Here is a 25066-nt window from a genome sequence, read left to right as displayed (position 1 = left end):
TGTGAATGCTGTAAGCCTTCTCATCCAGCTCTTGGCAAGAAAGCAAGTATTTCCCAATTTGTCCATTGTCATTTGAAACAACTGTCTACTGCACAGTCAAAGCTTTAGAGCATGTTTCAGACTTATTAAATGTATCTTCACAGAAGCTTTAAGGCACTTTAGAAGCATTAAAAAAGACTGAGGGTTTTCAGTGTGTTGGTGCATCAAAGCCCTTCTTTTTCACCAAATTTAATGTCAGACAGATCTGAACTGCCAATCTCCTCTTAGCAAGTGCCGTGGGTAGAGGAAGGTTCATAAATACTGCTTAAAATCAGAAAATAAAGCCGAAGAGAGGCTCTGCTCCAATTAAACACAACCACATTAGCATGCACTGTTTGAAGTAGCTTTGTGAAACCACCATCATCCGAGGTCAGGTCTCCATTTTTAGGGCAAAACGCAGTCACATCTCACCTTTCAGCCAAGAATTTCTCAGTCCAAATGTATAAAAAATATACTGTGTGCAACTGTGCATATAGATTGTATCAAACCTTGTGTTTTTTGTTTGGGTTTTTTTTTTGATATTGAAGAGTTATTTTTGGAATCATTCGTATAAAAGTTTAAAAACTACAGAATAATATTTTTGATAGGAAATAGGCTACATTAATTTTGCAGTTTGTGTAGCACATATTTGACAGGAAAAAAATAATGAATTCCAGACATGAGGTGTCATAAGGTGGAAAATATCAAATCCCAAAATGCATCTGAAGACAGAATGAAAGCAGCTGCACAGACCCCTATGAGTTTCAATCTCTTCAGCAGCCATTTAACCTAGCAAACACAGCCTGCATATTCTGTACGTAGTATAAACATGTTGAGATTTGATATTTAGTGCTCACAGCTAGGTAATTTACTCACACAAGACATCTTCTCAGCATCATAAAACAGTTTTTCTGACACGTTGACCTTCGTGTTTAGTTCTCAGTCGTGTATGAAGGTGTACTTGCAGGGCTTTCCATCACAGAATTTGTCAAGTACCAGCTGAATTTTCTACCCAGCATGAGTTGTGTTTACTAAACACTGGAAGGGTCAACTGCCACAACTGACTAGATTTTTAGCTGGTGGTGTGCCTGATGGTGGACATATCTCAGCAACTGTTGGATAGGTTGACATAAAATTTCATTTATAATCCCCCAAGGTTCAATCCTAATAACCCTGTCTCCTAGAAATTATGCTTACATTCTAGAGCTCAACTGATAATGAATTTTTTGAGGGGCCCCGATATCAAATTTAGGGAGTAAAAAAAAGTTTGATATTGACATTTGAAATATGTATACAGGGTTTTTCTTGTTAGAAAATGAGTCTGTTACACAAATCTGTGCATTTTCCTGTTATTTCTGACCGTTTGATAAACAACGTCATCTATGCTAGAGAGTCAAAGAAACCCCAATCAACAAAACTGATTGAAAAATGTCTTCTTATCATTTTGACACTGGCTAAAATACAAATAAAACCCTGTGTATACATAAACATTGTTATATTACTTTATATTTAAAAGGGAAAGCAATTGTTTCCAGCAGCATATTTAACAAACTAGATGGCAACTTACCATGAAGATGCTGGTTAACTTTGTGCCACCCTCTCCTCAGCTGTACTCTGCTACATGTGCTGCAGACAGTTCTGAAATTTTGCTAAACAGTGGGGTCAGAGTGCCCTCTGCTGGACAACATGTGTGACGACACTGTTCCTAATACAGAGACTTTTCTAGGTGGATATCTCTCCCTGTGTTTTAAAAAAGAAATCATTTTATCCATGCAACAATTGTTTAGCAAAATATGTCTATATACGCAAGAACAGCTACAAATCCTTAACAGTTATACTGGACCAGCCTACATCAACGATGCATTAAATATCAGAGCAGATCATTCTGTCATTTCATCGTTTCTGCGGACTTAAAATGGTGGATACAGACACACTGGGTTTTGTGTGCCAGTGAAGTGGTGCAGAATTGTCATGCTAATTGGAAACTTGTAACTGCTAATGCTAACCAAAGGAAGTATACACTACCGTTCAAAAGTTTGGGGTAAGAACAGCATTTTTTTTTCAATGAAGGTAACATTTAGTGAATCAGAAATAAAGTCTAGACATCGTTAATGTGGTAAATGACTATTCTAGCTGGAACAGCTGATTTTTAATGGAATATCTACATAGAGGTACAGAGGAACATTTCCAGCAACCATCACTCCTGTGTTCTAATGCTACATTGTGTTAGCTAATGGTGTTGAAAGGCTGATTGATGATTAGAAGACCCTTGTGCAATTATGTTAGCACATGAATAAAAATGTGAATTTTCATGGAAACATGAAATTGTCTGCATGACCCCAAACTCTTGAACAGTAGTGTGTATCTTTTGCTGTGGTTGTTGTTTCAGGTACATCCTCGTTGCGTCAAGCAACACTGGGCGGTTGGAATTTATAATGTGACATTATCTGTTAACAAATTCTCAATTTTACATGTAGGTTACATAGAAAACTGCAACATTTCAGTCTGAGTGATTTAAGACACCATTTGCATGTGGATGAGAGGCCCATAGCTAGAGGAATAATAATCCATATTATTGTGTAAAAGGCTGAAATCACCACAAGCATATTTCTCTGCCTTATGTTTTGTTTTTTTAAAAAAAAGTTTTCGTATTGGCCCTTATTGGACAGCAGGTATGCTGATACCGATTTATCTGTGATATAATATCAGATAATTATATTGGCTGATGATATATTAGTCGTGCTTTTTTTTTATACAACTAATATGAAACAGCGAATGTGAAGAAATGAATACATGTGTTCAATTAACAAAATGAGTGAGAGGTTTTAGAGGACCTGGGGAAAATCTATCTTAAAAAAAACAAACAAAAAAAAACCAATCCAAAACGAAAGAATTTGTTTCAGCATGGTAAACTGTCAGTTAACCAACAGTGAGGTTCACAATGCTCTAAGAACAGATATGAAGCCGCGGAGGCTAAAATGCTTTGTTCATGAGCTGCAAAGGCAAATTTCTATCAGTTTTAACTAACTTTTTCCACCTCCTACACCAAGAATAAAATCTGTTCTAACCAAATTTAAATGATGCAGCACACAGTTGGATTCATTGCTGTTGGACGTTATTGGTATGCCAACTTGAGACCCTACCTGATCCATTAGACCGAGAAGAAATTAGACGTCTGTAATGAGGAAATGTTTAATTACATATCTGGCAACATGTTGATGCAGAATTTATCAGTAAAATAATCCTTTCTTTTCTGCCAAAAGTTTCAGTCTTGAAATATAATGTCCACTTAAAGGGACTGCAGCATTATTAAACAGTTTTGTATTTATGTTTCAAGTCTTGTAGCTGTTGGTTAGGATTTTGGAAAGATTGCAGTTTTTGATTTAATGCTAAAAAATGAATGCTTTTTTTTTCTGTTCGTCCAGAACCTCCATCTTTCCCTGACTTCTGAATGTGCATTCTCTGTGGTGTTTTTTACACCCGCCATCTACCCTGACCTCCTCCTGTTTGAGTGAAGCAGTTCACAAATGTGTAGTAATGTCTAGAGCAGCCTGGTAGCACGTCATACCTCTTTGTTGCACCTTATATTTCCAGTCCATAATTTCAATATGCACTGTCCGAAAAAGGTCAAAGATACCAAAAAAAAAAAAAAAGTTTTGAAACTAAAAAAAAAATTAATTCCTAGGAGACAGGGCTAAACTTCCTCTGACTTTTCTTCTAGCAATATCTGAATTTTATCACACAGCACAGACAAAAACATCAATCAAAACTCTTCTAATGTCAGCTGACAATGATCCGTTCATGTTTTCAGAGCGCATCTTCACTAAACTTTCCACTTTCATGATAATCCGTTGACTTTCTCTTCTCCGTCTGAGCCTGTATCAGTGTCAGCTGTGGGTTTAATGATTCCCTCACTTATGTTAGTGTTTTCCTCAGAGTGAAGCATGAAGCCTGTTTGAAGGGGGAAATGTGACCTTTTCATTTTCAACATGGGAGGAACAGTGATCATGTTTCGCCTGCTGTGCAAATAAGCTCCAAACTGCTGCCAGCAGTTTGTAGAAAAAGTATTGATCTGGACAAAGTGCACGCTGTTTTCATTTTTGAACCTTGGATCATAGAACAAGTCTGTTTTCCATTGTCACTATCAGGGCGGTGATATTTTCTGAGGTAAATTATTATGATTATAATGATGGATTTTTCTTTCTAGAAGACATCTTTATGTCAACATGCGAAATACTTTAATGCTTTCTGATTGTTTATAAAGTGTTGTTTCATGTAAATCATCTATTTATTCATAACACCAGCTTTGTTTCTGTGACCCTGGGGTCCTGGGCCCTAACCAGTTTCTGAATAGCATCTGTATTTAAAAAATAAAAAGACTTTTATGGAAGAAAAGGTGTTCTATTGAATCTCCCTTTCTATTTTCAAAAGTAAAAGCTATTTCCAGTGGGGGAAGGTAAGTAGAATAGTTTTGAAATGGTTTCTACTTCTGCTCTGCTACATTTCACAGGGAAATATTGGATTTTGTTGCAGATCCCTTTCTCCATTATTTGATTATTGCTTTAGCCATGCAATGTTAGAAAGTAGTTTAAAAAAAACAAGTTTTTCCAGAATGTCTTGTTTTATTTCACCAACCACTGAAAAAAATACCAAAAATTCAGTGTACAATGGTGGAAAAACATTTTCATTTGTGAAATATTGCATTAAAAATCACTGTTAGATCTTCAAGTGCAATTTCTTTTAGTACAGTCACAGCCAAAATAGTAAAAAAATCCTAAAAGTCATTAAAAACTTAAAATTGATTGGTCCCATAAAAAATGCATAACAAAGTTCAAGTATTGGATCATTTTGATACCAGTGAGCCACTAATGAAGACACAATTTTTGTTGCCGTGCTTCGTGTCTATATAAAGCCAGCACATTTGAAAGTTCTTCAGACACAAAAATGGATAAAACAAGGAACCTAACGCAGGAAATACGCCTGAAGATACAGATTCTCAGCCAGGAAGGGTACAGCTTGCGCCAGGAAATGCAGATACAGTCCTTCATCAGTTGGATACACTCTGCACAAATACAGATGAACCAACAGCTTGGAAGACTAACCAAAATCTGGGTGTCCAAGGGTTTCTTCAGCAAGAAATGACTGCATCCTGATCCATGTGCAAGGAAAACCACCGAATGACATCACAGGAGCTTCAGTAGCAGTTTTCAAACCAAACTGGTGTCCAGTGTTCCACCTGCACTGTACGTGGCTGACTTTTAGATCATGGCTTAAAATCCTACAAGGTTGTCAAGAAGCCCCTGATCAATGAGAGACAGAGAATAGCCCAGCGTTGTCCAGTCTCCACCTTTATCTTCCTACTGCTAATGTGAGGGTACCCAGAACGCCTGGTGAAGCATTATCTCCAGCATGTACAGTACCTACTGTAAAGCATGGTGGAGGCAGTATCATGGTTTGGGGATGCATGAGTGAGTTGGTCATCTCACTGTCTGTCATGGCACACTGAACTCTGCCAAGTATTATACCAGTCTCCAAACCCACATGCTCCCTTTTTGTACGTGCACTGTTCTGTTCAGGTCAAAACTGGATGTTTCAACAAGATAATGCTCCTTGAGCACATCCAGGTCCAGTAGAACTTGACTGCAGGAGCACAGTATCCTGGTCTTAGAGTGACAAGCTCAATCCCTGGACATGAGCCCCATTGAAAATCTGTGGTGGATTATCAAAAGGTCTTTTTCAAAGTGTAAACCAAAGAATTTAGAAGAACTAAAAGCAGTAATTCAAGAAGAATGGAACAAGATTACCCCTGAAGAGTGTGAAAGGCTGGTGGGGAACATGCCTGCAGGATTAGAGCTCTACTGTGTGCTCATGGCAGGACTACTAAATATGAATTTGATGATCTGATGGTTTATTTATTTTTGTTCAATTTTGAACACGTTCTCTGTTATTTGTTGACTTTGATACCGACAATGTTGAGAACTGACATATTGAAACTGTCAAGAATTTAGTTTTGTTAGTTTTTCTTGGAAGCAATAAGCAATAAAAATATTGTTTGTATTTGTTTGTGTCTGTCTAATGCAGCCACACCTTTTAATACACAAAAAAGATTTTTCCACAAATATTTCATGATAATATTTGAGATTGTGTAAAATTTTAAGGGTGTCCAAAAACTTTTTTCCACCACTGTATAAGAAACCAATGCATCCAATGCACAAAGCCGAAACCTGTACAGCATTCATAACTTTGCTCTGAAGAACAACTAAAACCATTAGTCCATTATTAAAGCAGCTGCCCATTACCAGTAGTCATTACTCCACTGCATTAATTTATTTCATTGAATTTTTAGACTTGCATTAATAATGCAAAACATAACCAGCACAGCAAATTCTAATTTTGAATGCCTGGCCTGTAATGAAATATTGCTGCTGCTTTCCTCAGGTTTCACCAGGTGACAGAGACTCTTCAGAGCCTGGAGCTATGAGATGACAATCTAGCCCTCTTTGTGTGGGTGTGGGAGGGTCTAAACCTGTTTATAAAGTTACATTATAGGAACCAAAACCAAGTCCTTATGATGCAAATCATTACACTTAGGGTGAAGTCTCATTTTAAAGTGTTTAGACAGTAATACTTATAGTTAGGTTTGGACTAGCTCTTGAGAAAATGAATGTAGTGTCCTCTGAAGGCGTGGATACACAACTTTTAGGTGTGTAAAGGGGGCGTGGTGTTTTCACTAGTCCACCTTCATCTCCCTCCCCGGCTGTTCATTCACACACACTGCTTCTGTTGGAGAGACGCCACAACTCAGACATGAGCGGACGAGTTGGAGACCTAAGCCCCACGCAGGCAGAAATCTTATCTGAGGTAACAAATTATATTCTAATCATATTATCCCAGGAAGTTGCTTTACTGAGCGGCTTTAGTTTGTAGTTGTCAAGTGGAAGTATCTGAGGCAGCCAGCTGCTTTTGTAGAGCTGTCATTCACTCTGATCCAGATGGTAACGTCTGCCAGAAACATTGTTTTTGCTAATCAGTAACTATCAGTTTATCTGAAGATAATTTACTTTACTGGAAAATTTTGATTTAATCTACTTTGTAATTGTACTTGAACACATCTAAGTAACAACTATAGCTAACAGTTACCGGTCAGGTTCATATTTATTAATAAATGGATATAACAGGCTTGTAAAATACAAATGTGTTCAACAAAAATGGTTTCTGAGACTGAAACAGGTAAATATATTGAAGGTTCTTGTTCATGTTCATTGAGGAGGAGCTAGGTCCTGAAGGAGCTTCTGGTAGTCACTGAGGAGATTCCAGATGCCTTTTAGGGGGCTGACCGTATAACTGAGTCCCTTCATGGTGTTCTAGAGGACTGTTATGAGTTCTACAAGTCCTTAAAGGTGTTTACTATTCAAAAAAAGGCTAGTGATTATCGAGGTGGTTCTGGACTGTGTAAAAAGTTCTTATAGTCATTGAATAAATTCTAGATGTTTTAGTAGTAACTGACGAGGTTGTAAGTGTCTTTTAGGGGATTGAGAGGTAACTGGCATCTTTCTTTGGCTTGTAGTGGTCCATTATGAAGTTCAGCTAGTTGTTTAAGGTGTTAATCGTTCAAAATGAAGTATTTTAAGAAGTTCCAGTGGCCACATTAGGTCCTTTATACAGTTTAAATGAAACTGAAAAGGTTGTAGATGTCCTTTAGGGGTTCGATTGGTAACTGAGGGTCTTCATTGCGTTCAACGAGTCAGATCCTCCAAGTTGTTCACTGTTCAAGAAAAAGCCTTTGGTGACATTCTAAAGGTCATTGAGGTGATCCTCGGTTATATAAGAGGTTCTGGTAGTCATTGAATGTGGTTTAGATGCCTGTTATGGGGTTCTAGTGCCATGGATGAGGTTCTAGGTGTTTTAGGGGGTTAATTGGTAAACAGGGTCCTTTATGGGGTTCCAGAAGTCTCTTATGAAATTCTACAGGCCCTTTAACATGTTCAGCGTTCATAATTCAGGAGGTTCTAGAGGCCACTGAGGAGGTCCTGGGTCAGTCACAATGTTCTGGTAGTCAATGGAGATGTCTCTTTGGAACTTCCTGGGTTCACAGAAGAGGTTTAAACTCTTCGTGAAGGTTTTAGATATATTGTAAGTGGGTTTTAGTTCTTTGGGAGATTGTTGTTTTTCCACTTTTTGCACACAGTTTTTAAATGACAGAACTAGGCCTCCTCCGGTTTTCTGTCTTTATGCTAAGCAGAGCTACAAATCTCCTGGCTTCTTGTCTAACTCTCTGTCTATTTACAACAGTGTGAAACTGTTCCTTTAATAATACATAAACTTTCTGATCATTTTGTCTTCTTTCTGGTTCTCTGGCTGCAGTTTCGGGGGAGGATCCAGGACATCCTCCCCAGCCTGCCTGCTCAGCATGACCACTACCTCCTCCGCTGGCTCCGAGGTGAGACCTGCAGCCGCCGGCACCTACAGAACCCAGACAGGCTTAATAGACTCAGGAGATAGGACGACTGCCAAATAATTACAAACTAGAGAAATAGCTGAGGAATGACACCTTTTCTATGGTTAGAGCACCTGAAAATATTTGAAATGGACCAGCAGAAATAGAAGCTTGAGTTACTTTTTACTGCACTATATCTATCTGACAGCTGTAGGTATGTTTCAGAGCAAGAAACCAAACCATAAATCACCTAGTCTCTGTTTAAAGTAGTTGATAAAGTGCTTTAGGGTTCTTGTTTGCTATATATGCCTTTATCTTCTCGCAGGTTTTGTCTTTGATGAGCTCGCTTGTCTATTTCACTGTCACATAGACAATTAAAGCAACACAGGTTACATAACTTCAAGTTTAGTGGAAAGAAGAGCTCTTAGAAGTAGCATAGTTCACCCGCTTTTGGGCAGTGATTTCCAAAGTATGACGAAAGGGTTTATTTTATATCATTTATATGCAAATATAATATAAATATATGTTTACATAAACATGCTAATGTTGTATTTACAGTCATATCCATATGTAGTTTTTCTAATTTTGTCTCTGTTCACACCGCAGTGGATTTCAACTGAAATAATCAAGGTGTGTTTGAAGTTCAGACTTTCAGTTTTAGTTCCAGAGGTTTACCGAAAATATTGCCTTAATTGTTAGATAATTAGACGTCCATTTTTACATTCCCAAAAGTAAGTGAACAATCTTACATGATATAAAGATTTTTTTTTAAAAATAACTGAATTCTGGATGTCCCAGCATGCTGAGTGGTCTCCTTTGACATGCTTTACTTTTAGCACAGCTTCCTCCAGCTGCTGTTAGTTTGAGTCGTAATCCCTAATAGTGGTTGACCACAATGTTTACTGCAGATTATTAGAATTCAAGGAGACAGATACACGATATTGAAAGCTGATTTACTCATTTGCTGTAAAAAATTTTGAATACTGCACATTCCAAAAGAAAACTTAAAAGTTTGAAATGCCTTTATTTATGTCTTACATGCTTAATTAAAAGAAATCTTTTTTAACATTTATATTTTAGTTGATTGGCTTTTGCTTGTGACATGTAACCAATCAGATAGTGCTATAGGAGGGACAATGCTGAGACACCAGACTGATACTTTTACTGAGGCTGTGAATACATGTAAACAGTGGTGCTGACTGAGAGAAACTGATAAAAAGTGAACACACCACTTAACTTTACTCTGAACAAGGACAACAGTCTGTCACTACTCAGAATACCCGAGATACCTGTTGAAGCTAACGCCTGAAGCTAAGCTGACTCTCTCTGACGTCTGACAGTAACTAACAAACCTGTTCCCCACACTGTATCCAGTTTCAATGGGGAAATACCAGACCTGGAGGTATCGACACCTGTCAGAGGAAGTGAAAGACTTATATGTGTATGATGCCATTCTCTGACTCAAAACAAACCTCTGTGTACAACTTTTAGAAACGGAAACATAGTTTAGTCGCACTTTTCTGTTATCTTTGTGTGTCTCATGTTGCATTTAAGGTCCTGATGACACTGAAAATGGACAAAACACATAAAGACAAAACCTAGGAGAAGATAAGGGAAGATGAGAACCCTGAAGTAGTTTTTCAAATACTTGAAACAACAATAAGATTATTTATAGTTTAATTTCTTGATCTAAAAAGTAAGTCGTAAGATAAATGAGCAGCAGAGGTAATTAAAGCATGGAAATACTCCTACATCAGGCTTACTGCCACTGATCCTGCACAAGAAAATACAAAATATGAACAATTTTAGCACAGCAGTGTTATTCTGGTGGCTCTAAAGGCCCCTTCCATAAAAATGGAATAGTTTATAACCCACTACAAATGTATTTTACTATATTATCATTCATTATCTGTTTCTGTACCTGCATGAATTACAGATCTCCATAGGAGGAGTTACAGTTAAACAGTTTATTGGAATCAATAAACTGCTTATGAAACATTTATTCCCCCTTATAGTCTTATATTTAAACCTAAACAACTTTTTGTGTAATCACGGAACCTCTATTATTGGCTTGAAATTAAGAAGATGCTGGTACCATTATATTTAGTAGCATAAATTAATTAATTTATTGCAATAGAGGACACTGAATACATACATTTTATCTGAAAACAACGCATTTTAAAATGTGAAAAAACTTGCTAAAATATAAATGCTAAAACACTTTCTATGGTGTTACATTCCTTGTTCACAAGTGTTAATATAATAAGGTGCAGAGGTTTTACACAATATGAAGATTCATTTATTAATTACACTGCCTGGCCAAAAGAAAAAAGCTGCCACCAGGATTTAACTAAGCAAATAGGTAAGAGGCTTCCATTGGAAAATTGCTGCAGTGATGAATATGTTTCAGCTGCAACAAAGTATTTAACCCTAGCTGATGCGGTGAGGAGTTTCTTATTTCTTAAACAACCATGTTGAAGGATCCTGTGGTCGTTGAAAGGATGTTAATCTGTGACCAGAAGGGTCAAATTATTGGTGTGCATCAAGCAAAGAAAACAACTAAGGAGATGTCTGAAACTATTAAAATCAGGTTAAGAACCGTCCAGTGCAGATAGTGGTGAACCATTGTCTTCAAGGAACAAATGTGGTCTGATGAGTCCACATTTACTCTGTTTCAAAGTGATGTGGGCATCAGGGTAAGAAGAGAGGCAGATGAAGTGATGCACTCATCATGGCTAGTGTCTACCATACAAGCCTGTGGGGGTTAGGATTATGATGTGGGGTTGGTCAGGTTCCCAAAGAATGAGGTCAGCTGACTACCTGAATATACTGAATGACCAGGTCTTTGCATCAGTGGAGTTTTTCTTCCCTGATGATATGACATGTTCCAAGATGACAATGCCAGGATTCATGGGGCTCACATTGTGAATGAGTGGTTCAAGGAGCATCAGACATCATTTTCACACATGGATTGACCTCCACAGAGTCCAGACCTCAGCCCCATTGAGAATCTTTGGGATGTTCTGGAGAAGACTTTGCACAGCAGTCAGACTCTCCCATCATCAATAAGATCCTGGTAGAAAATTAATGCATCTCTGGACAGAAATAAATGCTATGACACTGCAGAAGCTTATCAAAACAATGCCACAGTGATTGAGTGCCATACTCAAAGCTAAAGGCAGTCCAACAAAATATTAGAGTTTGTGACTTTTTTTTGGCGAAGCAGTGTATAAAACAAATGCAGCTGCTCTAAAGTTCTAATTTAATATATTTGTAGCTTATTGGTTGCAAATAATTTAGACATACTGTAAATGCTGGTGTCCACAGACCAAGGAGGTGCACAGATAAATTAGTGTTAGTACTTTATTATTCAACAGCAAAAAGTGTTTTAAAAGCTAATTAAAAGGAGGAACTTCTACTACTAGGAGTTTTGGTCTTAAATTCAGAGTGTGGATTATAATTATGTCTTATCAATCACTTCCTTTTGTCTTAAGAATTAAAGCCAGGTCAATTTGTTATTATTGTTTAAACTTTTTAGCCCTTATCTTCTAGACGCAGCTGCTGAATCCCATTAAATCATACTCAGCTGTAATTATTGACTTATCTAATCATTAAAGCCTTCACAGAAAATAACTCATCACAGCTGGTGACAGCCCAAATCACTTCACCTCTTACAAACCGATACTGTCAGTGGCATTATAATTGGCATTACTTAAGGCAGTGAGGTGTGTCTTTGTGAACCAGTCTCAGTGATTCAGAGCAGTCTAACAGTAGTAGTTAAAGCAGAAAGTGAAGTGATCATTATCGATAATCATCGTGACATTTTGGTTAACGAGGCGCTTGCTGGATTAAAGCCCAGATTTGTCTCATGTGTCTCAGCTTGAAAAGGAAACTTACGTGCTCTTGTGTTAATATGTGTAGTTAAACTCTGTAGTTAAATCAGGATAAACAACATATTCAAGAGATGGTTCATTCCAGAATTGGAGGACATTTGTGCTTCAAAATCTTTGAAAAAGAAACCCTCTCTTTTACAAATTTCTGCTCCATATACATCAATAATAGGTAATAAACTATCAAAGGCTTGATTGGTTGCTAATCCATGCTAATGTTAGCTTTTTTCTCAGCAGTAGAAGCTAGATATTTAGCTGGCTGTTACTGCTGACCAAGAGGACAAACTTACTGATGGAAAAAAAATCAAGAAAAAAGTCCAAAGAATTTGTCTTTTCCTGATAATATACATAACAGGGTTGCATGAGGTAGAGTGAGACATTCAGTCAAGGCTCACAGTGTTATATATAACATAGAAGAGAGGACACAGCTTTGCTCTACCCATTCTTTTGGAAAATGTTTGATGATGTTAATTCCAGTGCTTCATGTGATTCACTATTTTCTTCTTCTTCTACCAGCTAAAAAGGTTATGCTAACGGGGTTGTTGTGGGACACACGTTCCATGCATGATAATTATTTATGTTGATTATAAAAATTTTTCCACAATTAGAAGAGACATCAATGAAAAAAATAATATTAAAAAAAGGAGGTTTAAATTTAATTTTAACTGTTTTATTTGAGTTTCAATTTGACCATCAGGGGGATGGGACAAGAGAAAAAGAATGACCCTGATCCTGACTGGATCAAAACTGCAAAGCAAAACCTTTAACATCTGTATTCCAAAGGCACCTTTATAAATGCTCAGTGTATAATGTACTTAGGCATTCAGAAAAGTAAACGTAGTTCTTATAATTGTGTTAAATCAAAGTGTAAATTAATGTTCTTTAATGTTCCTTAGGAATGCTAATGTAACGGATAACCCAGAAGTGCTCAAAACTAGCCTAGAGATGCCAGTGACTAGCCTCGGAATGCTTGTTTCTAACCTCAGGATGCTAGTTATCAGCCTAGGAATACTAGCCACTAGGAATGCTAGTTGTTAGCCTATGACTAGTTGCCAGTCTTGGGTTGTAACTGGCCAACCTAAGACTGCAAATCTTGAGCCTATGATTCTAGTAGCCAGCCAAGTAATGGTAGTTATTAGAGGAATATTAGTAACTAACCAGGAGTTGTTAGTTATTAGCCCAAGAAAGCTAATCATTAGCCTAGAAATGCTAGTTTCCAGCCTTGGAATATTATTGCCAACATACGAATACAAGTTCCTGCCATAGAGATACCAGTAGCAAGTCTAGAGATGCTAGCAACGCACATAGGCATGCCAGCATTCCTATGAAATAAACTTGTTCAAAAGTAATTTGACCAGATAATGAATGAAATCCTGAGCTCTCTGTTGGTTAATCAGTGATTTCTTTCCTGTAATGCTGCCTGCTCTGACTTCATGTCCTTGACAGCGGAGCATTAGTGTTTACTCAGGAAGCTTCAAACTGATCAACCCAGTGTCGTATCCAAACTGTAAATGTTTGATTTCCACTCGAAAAAAGTGATGCTCCAGTCAAGCTGCAAAGGTTTGTTAAAGATTTGTTCAAGCCAGCATAAAAATGTAGAGGTGCAAGTTTAAATTTTACACACAGATATCTGTAAAAGGAAATTACAATAATAAAAAAAAACTACAAATGTGATTTTATAAAAGGTGTTAAGGTTAATATGTACATAAGTCTCTAATTTGTTTGTAGCCTAATCTATAATAAAATAGCCTGAATCTGCAAAAATAACCCACAGATAAAGCTTTATAATAAATGTAGTGAAATACAAAGGACAGTGTTTGCCTACAAAATACAGCGGAGGAGAAAAAGAAAGCAGCACACCATGGAAACACTTGAAGTATATTAAAATTGTTCTTCAGTGCATTCCTTGATTAAATGTGCTGAGTTACACTGGTATCAGTTATTCCACGTCAGTGGACTGGTTTGTTTAATGGTCCACAGTTCAGGGAGGCTCAGATCGATTCCGACTCTGGGATTGTTTGCATTACCTCTTAACCTGGACCAGTTTCTTTGCTCGGCTGAAAACAGGCTGAAAATGTGATGTTTGTTATAAATTAAACTACACTGTGAAAAATGAACATTGCATTTTTTTTTTTTAGCAATTTATTGGTATTTTACTGACTTTTCCTGTTTTGTTTTTTTAAATTACAGATAATAACTTGTAAAATCCCCCTTTTTCACAAGTTTTTAAAAAATTGGAACAGTACAGTGTTCTATAATTTTTTAAAGTATTTTTTGGGGATCCTTTTTTCACTATTTTTCACTATTTTCAGTGTGTTTTTACAAGTGAAACAATCAGTTGATTAACAGAGAAACTAATAAGCAGAATAATCCTTAACAAAAACAATCATTGGTTGCGTTCAATACAAAATAGTTAAAATTGATCAACTACAAGTGTAAAATCCTACTTTAAAAGAATTAATCACTAATATATTTCTATATATATACCACATCTATTTAAATATATTTGCTGACAATCTAATTACATAGCAGAATGAGAGTCATATTGGAGATTTCCCTGCACAACAAATATCCCATTTTTAATATAAAAAAAACTGCCAGTATTATTTTATCTAATGATGGCAAATCTAGATAGTCAAGACTCTTCTGAATAAAAAAATCGCTATATTGACCAGGGATAAGAGCTTAAAGATAAAGAAAATAGAATCATAAAGCTCACAGGGTTCAACACTCTCAGTGTTTCAAAGTGTAATAACTTAATTTTTACCTGTAAAAGAACAGATGCTTTTGATTCTGCCTCATAAAGATTTTAGGTGAAAGTTTCCCACATTTTAGCTCAAAAAAATGTTTTATTTTCCCAAATGATGTGGGATATTTTTCTTTTGCAGCTCGTAGCTTCAATGTTCAGAAAGCCGAGGCCATGGTCAGAAAGGTAGGATCTTTGTTGGTTGCTTTACTGGACTTTTTTTTTTTTTTTTTTTTTTACAGTACTCTGCTCCTACATGACATTTTAAAACACAAACTGCTGTTTTTTACACATTGCATTTCTTCAGAAGCATAGACAAGCTTGCAGAATGCAATGCAAAACAGTGCATCTGAAGCTTTTTGACTTTTAAGCACCTCACAGAAAATCTGCATCTAGTTGGGCCCCATGTCATGTTAAAAGAAATGTGATGATCCATCATTCCCACTAAAAACAAAGATTAGATTGGTCCTCCTCTGTGTCTCTGCAGCATGTGGAGTTCAGGAGACAGATGAGAGTGGACTCCATCATATCTGACTGGAAGCCTCCAGAGGTAACCTGCTGTCTGATAAATACTCTTCAGCTTCAGTTCCTACACTGTGATGTTCATGTGAGCAGTTTCTCCTTCGTCTTCGTCCCTCAGGTGATTGAGAAGTACGTGTCTGGAGGGATGTGCGGCTATGACAAGGAGGGAAGTCCCATCTGGTACGATGTGATTGGTCCTCTGGATCCTAAAGGTCTGCTGTTGTCGGCGACCAAACAGGACTTCATAAAGACCAAGATCAGACACACAGAGATGCTGCAGAGGGAGTGCAGGAGGCAGTCAGAGAAGGTCAGACTCTGATTTCTGCTTCTGTGTTCACTTCCTCCTCTTGTTTTGCTTCATGTTTTTATCCTGTCATATTCCCATTTCGGGCTGCACAGTGGCTCGGTGGTGAGCACTGTAGCCGCGCAGCTAGAAGATCCCCAGTTCATGTCCTGGACTGGGCTTGTGATCTTTCTGTATTGAGTTTACATGTTCTCTCTGTGCATGTGGCTTCCTCTCACAGTCCAAAACTTTGCTGAGGTTAATTGGTGATTCTAAATTGTCCATAGATGTGAATGTGAGTGTGATTGTTTGTCTCTATATGTAGCCCTGTGATAAACTGATGACCTGTCCAGAGTGTCCCCTGCCTTCACCCTAAGTCAGCTGGGATAGACACCAGCCCCCCATGACTCTAATGAGGATTAAGTGGTGTATAGATAATGGATGGATGGAGCGATGGTCCCATTTCTTCTTGTTTCCTCTCCTCTTTTGACTCCTCCTTTCCTTACATGTCCATTAGTCTCCTCTTCTCTCTTGTCTCCTCATCTCCTCTCCTCTTGTCTCCTTTCATGCCTACTAGTCTTCTCCTTTCTTGCTTCCTCTCCACTTGTCCCCTCTCCTCTTGTCTCCTTTCTTATTTCCTCTCTTGCCTCCTCTAAAGTTCCTTCTCCTGTCTGTCAGTTGTCAACCAACATTGAGGCCATCACTCTGATCTATGACTGTGAAGGACTTGGACTGAAGCATATATGGAAACCTGCTATTGAGACCTATGGAGAGGTTTGTCATGCTCTCACACATCTGTCACATCTGTCACATCTGTTCACTGCTGCATGTTAAGCATATATATCTGTCCTGTAGATCCTCACCATGTTTGAAGACAACTATCCGGAGGGGCTGAAGAGAGTGTTCCTCATCAAAGGTACCTCAGCACATCTGTTGTGTGTCTGTCTGATGTCCAGACTGTATTGATGATTTTGTGTCTTTGCTGCAGCTCCCAAAATGTTTCCTATGGCCTACAACTTGATCAAACACTTTCTATGTGAGGAAACACGACGCAAGATCATCGTTTTAGGAAGTAAGACCCATTTTCTTTCTGCATTGTTCTTTCAGACTATCTGAGGTAAATGCTAACATCAGCACGCTAACAGGCTGATTTTTGAATCCCTGAATGTCAAAATCTGATAGTGGGTTTAAAAGGCGTGTTATCTTTAAAAAATCATCAGAATGACACCATTTGTCAGAGCTGCAAACTGTATAAAGAGAAAAAAAATTGTTTGATTTTGTCCTTGAATGAATCATCCATGTCATGCTATGTTGGGAAAATGAACCAAATCTGAGCTTAAAATCAAGACATGTCTTCAAAATGTAGCGTACTAAGGAGCAGAACATTCCAGAGCAACACGAAGATCCAAAGACCCTCTCCCAAAGCTGTAAATTTGGTAAGACACCATTTCAGGAGACAGCTAACCCAAAATTCACCCCCAAATGGAACATCTGCTGATCAGATGTTTACTACTAAAGGACCACTCACAGCACTCTTGGAGACAACAGGATGCCTCCTACCTCCACTAGAATCTGATTAGGGTCATTAAAGTGTCAACTGTGAGGGAAATCACACCTCTGACCTTCTGATCTCTCAGTACCTAACACGCAGAACTTGGTATGCAGGAATGAATTGAGAAGCTTAAATCAGAACATTAAAGAAATGCATCATCTTTGGAGTGACAATCTGGACTCAGTCTCTGATACCAGGTTGATCAGGACCAGGATGGAAGAAGAACACATCAAATCTGAGGTGTTTGTGGAAGATGCACACACATGATACCAGTGACGATCACAGTTCATTAGTTTATCTGCATTTATTCATTCATTTATTCACAGTCTGTTGTTGTCATGTCATTGTTGTTTATTGTTTGTTCATAGAATTAGTTAATAAATGTTTGTGTATAATTATAATCGGTTCTACCGTATATTTCTTTGTTTTGGGAACTGGAGGTCAATGAAATCAGAGTCTACGACTTTCAGAATGAGACTGATCAACTTCATTTCAATCAAAGTCTCTTTGCCTCTATCTCTACCCTTTTACCTCTTCCCCTCTACCTCCATCCCTCTATCTCTACCCCTCTATCTCTACCCCTCTACCTCTTCCCCTCTACCTCTACCCCTCTATCTCTACCCCTCTACCTCTTCCCCTCTACCTCTACCCCTCTATCTCTACCCCTCTACCTCTACCCCTCTACCTCTTCCCCTCTATCTCTACCCCTCTATCTCTACCTCTCTACCTCTTCTGTCCCTCTCAACCCGCCCGGCCAGCAGGCAGATGGGTCCCCCCACATTAGAGCCGGGTTCTGCTCGAGGTTTTTTTCCCTGTTAAAAGGGTGTTTTCCTTGCCACTGTCGCCTTTTGGCTTGCTCTGGGGGTCAGGCATATGGGTTCTGTAAAGCGTCTCGAGACAATTTGACTGTAATTGGTGCTATATAAATAAAACTGAATTGAACTGAATTGAATTTGAGACTTAGCTTAAATTGATGTTTTCCTCAGGCAAGGTGAGGATGGTGCCTCTAAATTAACGAGTGCAATTTTAATCTCAAAGTGTAGTTTCTACCATTTCTACATGTTCCGCTACAAAAATCACGTTTCATTTAAAATGTTACCAGAAAAATGTGTAAATTCTGTGTTCCCTGGCACAGCTGTGAATAATGACTGACTCAGCTGTGACCAAAGTAATGTTAAAGTATTCACATTAATTTACAGAAGTTTGTGTAATTCAACTGATTACATAACAAATTAGTAATGTACATGTAAATTGTATTGTAATGTAATAATCTTACCAGACATTGTTTATTAAAGACACGTTAGAAAAATACCCATAAGTTCTTTGAAATAGAAGAACTTGTCATGTAAAGTCAGGAAAATTGAATGAATGAAGATAAATTGTTGTTGTGACTTTTGTACAGTTCTGTATAAGAGTAATAGTATTAGTGAGAATGGATTTATCACTAATGCATTGATATTTAAAAGCTCTGAAAAAAGTTTTACTAATATAGTTAGTCAAGGTGGAGCTAATTTTTTAAATATTTTATTTAGAATTGCAACTAATGATTGCCGTGGCTTCATCTGATTATTATATTTACATCATTTCACAGATTTTTTGTGTGCTAAAAATTTAGATGATGGTAAAAAATGCCATCACATTTATCAAAAGTTCAAATTGAATTATTACAAATAAATGACCACTATTAAGATTAGTAAAATGGAAAAGCAGCACATCATCACTCCACCTTAAGAGTACTGTTTACAGCAAAGCATATTTTTGTTTCTTATATGAGAATGTCGCTGAAGCTGTCAAATTACTGCAGTAAAAGTATTAAGTACTATAAAAAGTAAGCATTTGAGTAAATTTCCATTCAATTCCAAAGGCCCTTCCTGTGTTTGCAGGTAACTGGCAGGAGGTTCTGCATAAACACATCGACCCAGAGCAGCTGCCTGTGGTGTACGGAGGAACCCTGACCGACCCTGATGGAGACCCTCGCTGCAGAACCATGGTGAGAACAGACTGAACAAGCACCACGCTACTTTGCTCAAACGCAGTGACTGAAATGATGGATGTTTGGGTGTGTTTGTGATTGCAGATAAAGTACGGCGGCACAGTTCCCAGGTCCTACTACGTGCAGGACTCGGTGAAGGTTCAGTATGACAGTAGTGTGACCATCAGCCGAGGCTCCGTCTTCCAGCTCGAGTACGACGTTACTGCAGCCAGCAGCCTGCTGAGGTATGGAACTACTTTATTCAGAGTTTGTGACCTGTTTGAGGCCTGAAACACCGACTTAGTAACAGGGTTTGATCAGTGGCCTCGCAAATGTAGCTGTAAAACATTAAATCCATAAATACAGCAGATCTTCTTTGGTTCTTCTGTGTCTGAATCTGGTATCATCCCTAATGAGTCCACCTCTCTGTTGTCTTACTGACCCCATCAACATATGCTTTATATACATCTCGGTATTCATCAAATCCAATGCAAAAGTCATGAATCCACACAAATACACAAACAACTACAAAATTAAAAAGGCAAAGAAAGTAAACAACAAATAAAGCAACGTAATGAGTTTATTTGTTTTAGTCTATATTTGTGAGGCACCTTTTATGACATTAAGTGATTTTACAGGTGAGTGACAGTAACAGGAAAACAGTTTCAGACTTAGGTACACAAGAAAAAAAATAAATTAATAAACAATACAAACAATAGAAACAGGTTTTCCTCTACAATTATTGCAGTTTACTGTTATCGACAATAACTGTGACATTTAGAAAATGAAATCTTGATGTGAAGTTAATAATACACATGTAATAATGTTGTAAGAACATAAAGTATAGTTTTGTTTATATGTTCTTCACCTCCTTACACTCATATTTTAACTATAAATCATTTGGCTATGATAATCATGTAGTGAGAATGTGATATTGCGACAGGACTAGTACTTGTGGGTTCTTGAAAACCTGGAAACTTTTAGACCTAATTTTGAGTTTGTACATTTAGAACAACGGTAAACTATTATGAAAACCATCAAGTTATCGTGGAAAATAATGTTATCTTTTGCTGAGAGGAAACTGAGAGATCTTTGCAACAGCCGGCAGCTAAAATGATGCTCAAGGAACTCACAAAAGTTAGAACAGCAGGCTGACAGAAACATTGAATGCCCCACAAAGTTGGATCTTTTAAAGGCACAGCGAATCATGTCATAAATTAAATGTAGTCGGGCAACCAAGAACTGTAATTGACTGGATCCTTCACATGCTAACATCAGTCTGCTGGTGTCCAGATTAACCTTTACAGATGTTTAGAGTTTAACAATCTTCCAAATGCAAGAAATAAAATAAAAACCTTCTGTCTTCATTCCTTCCCAGGTGGCAGTTTGCCAGTGATGGAGCAGATATTGGGTTTGGAGTGTACCGACGGACCAAAGAGGGCCGCGGTCAGAAGGTGGCTGAGATGCTGCAGGTTTTGCCCAGTGAACGCTACAACGCCCACCTGGTCCCTGAAGACAGCTGCCTCACCTGTACAGAGCCGGGAGTCTGTAAGTGACCGCACAGTAGTTTACATTAAAGTCACAGGAGCTGGATTATGGAGGACAGGCTGTATTACTTCCTGTGAGGATGGTCTCTAATGATGAAAAGTGTTACATAGAGACGTGATTACAGAATGTCCATCTATCTATTATCTATACACCTCTTAATCCTCGTTCAGGTTCCGGGGGGCTGGAGTCTATTCCAGCTGACTTAGGGTGAAGGCAGGGGACAGTTATCAATTGACCTCAGCATATTTTTGGACTGTGGGAGGAAGTCGGAGTACCCGGAGAAAACCTCTGCATGCACAGGGAGAACATGCAAACTCCATGCAGAAAGATCCCAGGAAAGCGGGGATGCGAACTGGAGATCTAGCTGCAAGGCGAGCCACTGTGCAGCCCATTACAGAATGTCAATACATTAAATGAAAAACGCAGGTTTAAAATTCATCTTATCTTTAAAGAACTTTTTGGAGCCAGAAACTGGAAAAACAGAGAAAAGAGTTGGTTTAACATCTTCCTGATAGGTCCATAAGAAGTTGTGTGATGTGCTGTTTTTCAGGAAAATGACCCAAATCTAAGTGTTAAATCGTGATATTTCATTAAAATCACTTTATACTATTTCTCGTTCAAACCTTTGCTAAAAATTAACTGTTTGTGTCATCCTGTAAAAAAAACAAAAAATTCTTTGTTCCTCAGTGCAACTGAGAGCCATGACTGACCATCAATCACGTGACAGAAATTCAGGAATTTTCAGATGAACTGGAGGCTGTGTTCACACAGATCAGAAAGGGGGTGAGAAGAGAGACTGAGAGGAAAACGAAATTTACTGGATCAATAAAATAAATGCAGGATGGTTTAAAAAACAGTATACAGAGGAGAAAATTGTCAGCAAGTTCTTGAAAGATACTTCCAGAATGGTGAAATGTCTTTTTAGAGTTCCACAGTAGTGTGAAAAACACAGAATTTGTTGAGGATGTAAAAATGTAAATAGTTAAATATACAGGGTGTCTCTAAAGTCTAGACACATAGGCAAGAATATGTATTTTTAAATTTTGAAATTTTTAACATCATTTTATTCAAGATGTAATTTTTTGATATATTGAATTTAATATAAATTTGATGATTAATCCAGTATATACTTAATATTTAATCTGTGGAGGCAAAAAAAAATCATTAATGAGATTTCCTATGTGTCCTGACTTTAGGGACACCCTGAAACCATAATTTTTTCCACAATTTGTAACATTTCTGGGCACTTGGAAAATGTTGTCCAGAGTTAGTTTAATCTTTTTCAAATTTGTAAAATAAATAATCATAGAAATTCAAATTTAATATTCTTTTTAAAATGATTTATGTCGCATTAGAAGATTTTGTTGCCAGAGCCAGGCTTTTTTCCCCATTCTCAGTCCCCGTGCTGTGCTAAGCTAATCTAAGCTAAGCTAATCTAATCTAACCTAAGCTAATCTAACCAGCTACTGTCTTTACTTCCCTGTACATTTTACCTAACCATGTAAACTTAGTGATGTCATAGAAATATAATTTTGTGAAATAAACAACAATATAATAAGAAAAAAATGCAGTGATTGACCTCAGCTAGTCACAGCTAGCTAACTGAGGTAGCCAACTAATTAACATATTTCCCTTTATCTTGTATTTGAAAAAAAAAAATTATGCCCCAAAGTGTTGATAATGTAGTCTGTTATGTACATAAATGTTACATAAAGATGCAGCTGCTGAATCAAATCATAGTGTATAAGACCAGATGCATTAGTGTTTTCCCTGCAACCTTTAGCCAGACATGTAGCTTCATATCTAGCATACAGACATTACATTAATCAACTGTGTCCTTTGCTTTGTGCAGATGTGCTGTGTTTTGACAACAGCTACAGCATCCTTCAGTCCAAGAAGGTGAGCTACAAAGTGGAGGTTGTTCCTCCTGCAGATGGACAGATGCAGAGTCCACGCAGCAGAGGAGGAGACATGAGGCTGCAGTGAGGACGTCCACACCTGAACTACACATCACAGATCCCCGACAAGCGACATCGACATCGCGGCATCAGGGCTGGATTTACCTTCTTAAAGCCCCCATTTGTCCCACTTAGTGTTAGTTTAAACTTAGTAATTCGTTTGTAGTAGCTGGATTAATACGTGAACACCAGCCTGAAATAAGTGCTGTTACACCTCAACATGACAGTATGAAAACATGATGTCCCTTTTTCAGCACAACCAGCACTATTTGAACACCTGTATTGTTGTCATGTCACATGATGTAAGTAGCCTATGGATATACACTACCGTTCAAAAGTTTGGGGTCACTTAGAAATGTCCTTATTTTTGAAAGAAAAGCAGTTTTTTTTTTCAATGACGGTAACATTTAATGAACCAGAAATCCAGTCTAGACATTGTTAATGTGGTAAATGACTATTCTAGCTGGAAACAGCTGATTTTTAATGGAATATCTCCATAGGGGTACAGAGGAACATTTCCAGCAACCATCACTCCTGTGTTCTAATGCTACATTGTGTTAGCTAATCATGTTGAAAGGCTGGATGATTACATGAATAAAAGTGTGAGTTTTCACTGAAAACATGAAATTGTCTAGGCGACCCCAAACTTTTGAACGCTAGTGTAATTTGAAACAGAACTTTATGACACTACATTCACTTTTCAACACAGAAAAGACTGTTTGCTATCTTTGAACGTGTAGCCCAAGGCATCAGTACAGTGCTACCAACCAAGTGAGCATTTGTTCAAATTACTACAAACACCAGAGTGTGAACCTGGATTCTTTTGTCCCCCTGATGTTAATCCAGCCTTAGTTTTCATTGCAAACAGGGACCACTCAGGTTCACAGAAACATAAGTTTCAGAAGACTTTATTTCAGCAGCATTTCAAACCAGAACCACATTAACTCTATAAGCTCATCATTTAACGTTGAAGGAACATTTTATGAGCTATTGCCATGTTTTTGTACTTTAATCTTTACTGTGAGAAGCTAATGAATGACTCTGTCAGGACTTACTTTCTGAGGTTGTTTATCAAGTGGAGATCTGCTTGATTCTTGTAGTCTCACCGTCAAATTGAAAGATAATAGAATTTGTTCTTCCATTTTATAACGCTATATTGTTTTGAAATGAAGGATGTTGATAATTATCTTTGATATGCCCCAAAACACCCTTCGAAACCATGAAACATCATTATGAAGTCTTGTTGTAAATGAAACAATGATCATTTGTTATTAATTTATGGAAACTTCTGTTACCTTTAGTTCGTCTAATAGTAAGTACATAATAAACACAGCAATTGTGTATTCATAAAATGTAGTTTTTTTGTTGTGTGTGCATTATATACACTATCCCTCAGGTGCATCTGTGTACAAGCAGACAGAAAATGATCACAACAGACAAAATGTGATCACAATATAAGCATACAGTTTGACAAATAACACAGAAGGATGGAAATGAAACACAGAATGACCACACACAGTTACAAACTGACCAGCAAAAATGCAAAAAAAATTGAAAAAACCACAAGAACACACAATATGACCACAAAGAAGCACAAGAATGCGGGTTTGTCTTGCCCCTTTTACATGTCCTGTACATATCTGTTGTCTCTCTTGACAGATCAAGAGAGAACATGTCCTATGACTGACTGCTGTTTTCTTTTATTTCTTGTTTGTGGGTCATTCCAGAATTAGAGGACATTTGGGCTTCAAAACCTTTGAAAAATACAACTCTTTTACAATTTTCTGCTACATATTGTAAATGAGGTTTGTTTTTGTAAAATGTAACATGTATCAACTTGAAATTACGAAAGGGCTGCCTTAAAATTTGGAGTTAAGTCAAACTTATTTTGTTATCTTGATTAAATATCTCTTGTGTCAACCCTTTGTGTGAGTTTAATTAATTTGGATTTGTTAATTTATTAAACTCTTTAGGGATAGTTGTTTGAACTTGCAAATCTATTTTAGGTCAATTAAAATAGTTAGCTGTGTGAACTTTTTTCATTTTGTTTTTAGATTTGTGAATTGATTCAACTGTTTAGGGTAGTTATTTGAACTTGTAAATGTAATTCAGGTTAATACAACAGGTTTGTTCATTTTAA

The 25066-nt window shown here is 37.5% G+C and overlaps 1 protein-coding gene across 1 annotated transcript; it reads left to right on the top strand.

Moving 5' to 3' along the window:
- The first annotated feature begins 6735 nt into the window (after nucleotides 1-6735).
- LOC111583885 (SEC14-like protein 2) lies at nucleotides 6736-24846 on the top strand. Its single transcript, XM_023293137.3, has 12 exons — nucleotides 6736-6879; nucleotides 8383-8458; nucleotides 15234-15277; nucleotides 15579-15641; nucleotides 15732-15920; nucleotides 16575-16670; nucleotides 16752-16812; nucleotides 16885-16968; nucleotides 19332-19438; nucleotides 19526-19665; nucleotides 20799-20968; nucleotides 22821-24846. The coding sequence occupies exons 1-12, from the start codon at nucleotides 6826-6828 to the stop codon at nucleotides 22952-22954; spliced, it is 1218 nt and encodes a 405-aa protein (XP_023148905.2). The 5' UTR covers nucleotides 6736-6825; the 3' UTR covers nucleotides 22955-24846.
- Nucleotides 24847-25066: the final 220 nt, after the last annotated feature.

Source organism: Amphiprion ocellaris, chromosome 17 (assembly GCF_022539595.1).
Source record: "Amphiprion ocellaris isolate individual 3 ecotype Okinawa chromosome 17, ASM2253959v1, whole genome shotgun sequence".
Classification (NCBI taxonomy): Eukaryota; Metazoa; Chordata; class Actinopteri; family Pomacentridae; genus Amphiprion; species Amphiprion ocellaris.
Note: the sequence above shows the minus strand (reverse complement) of the source record. Positions and strands in the feature narration are given on the sequence as shown.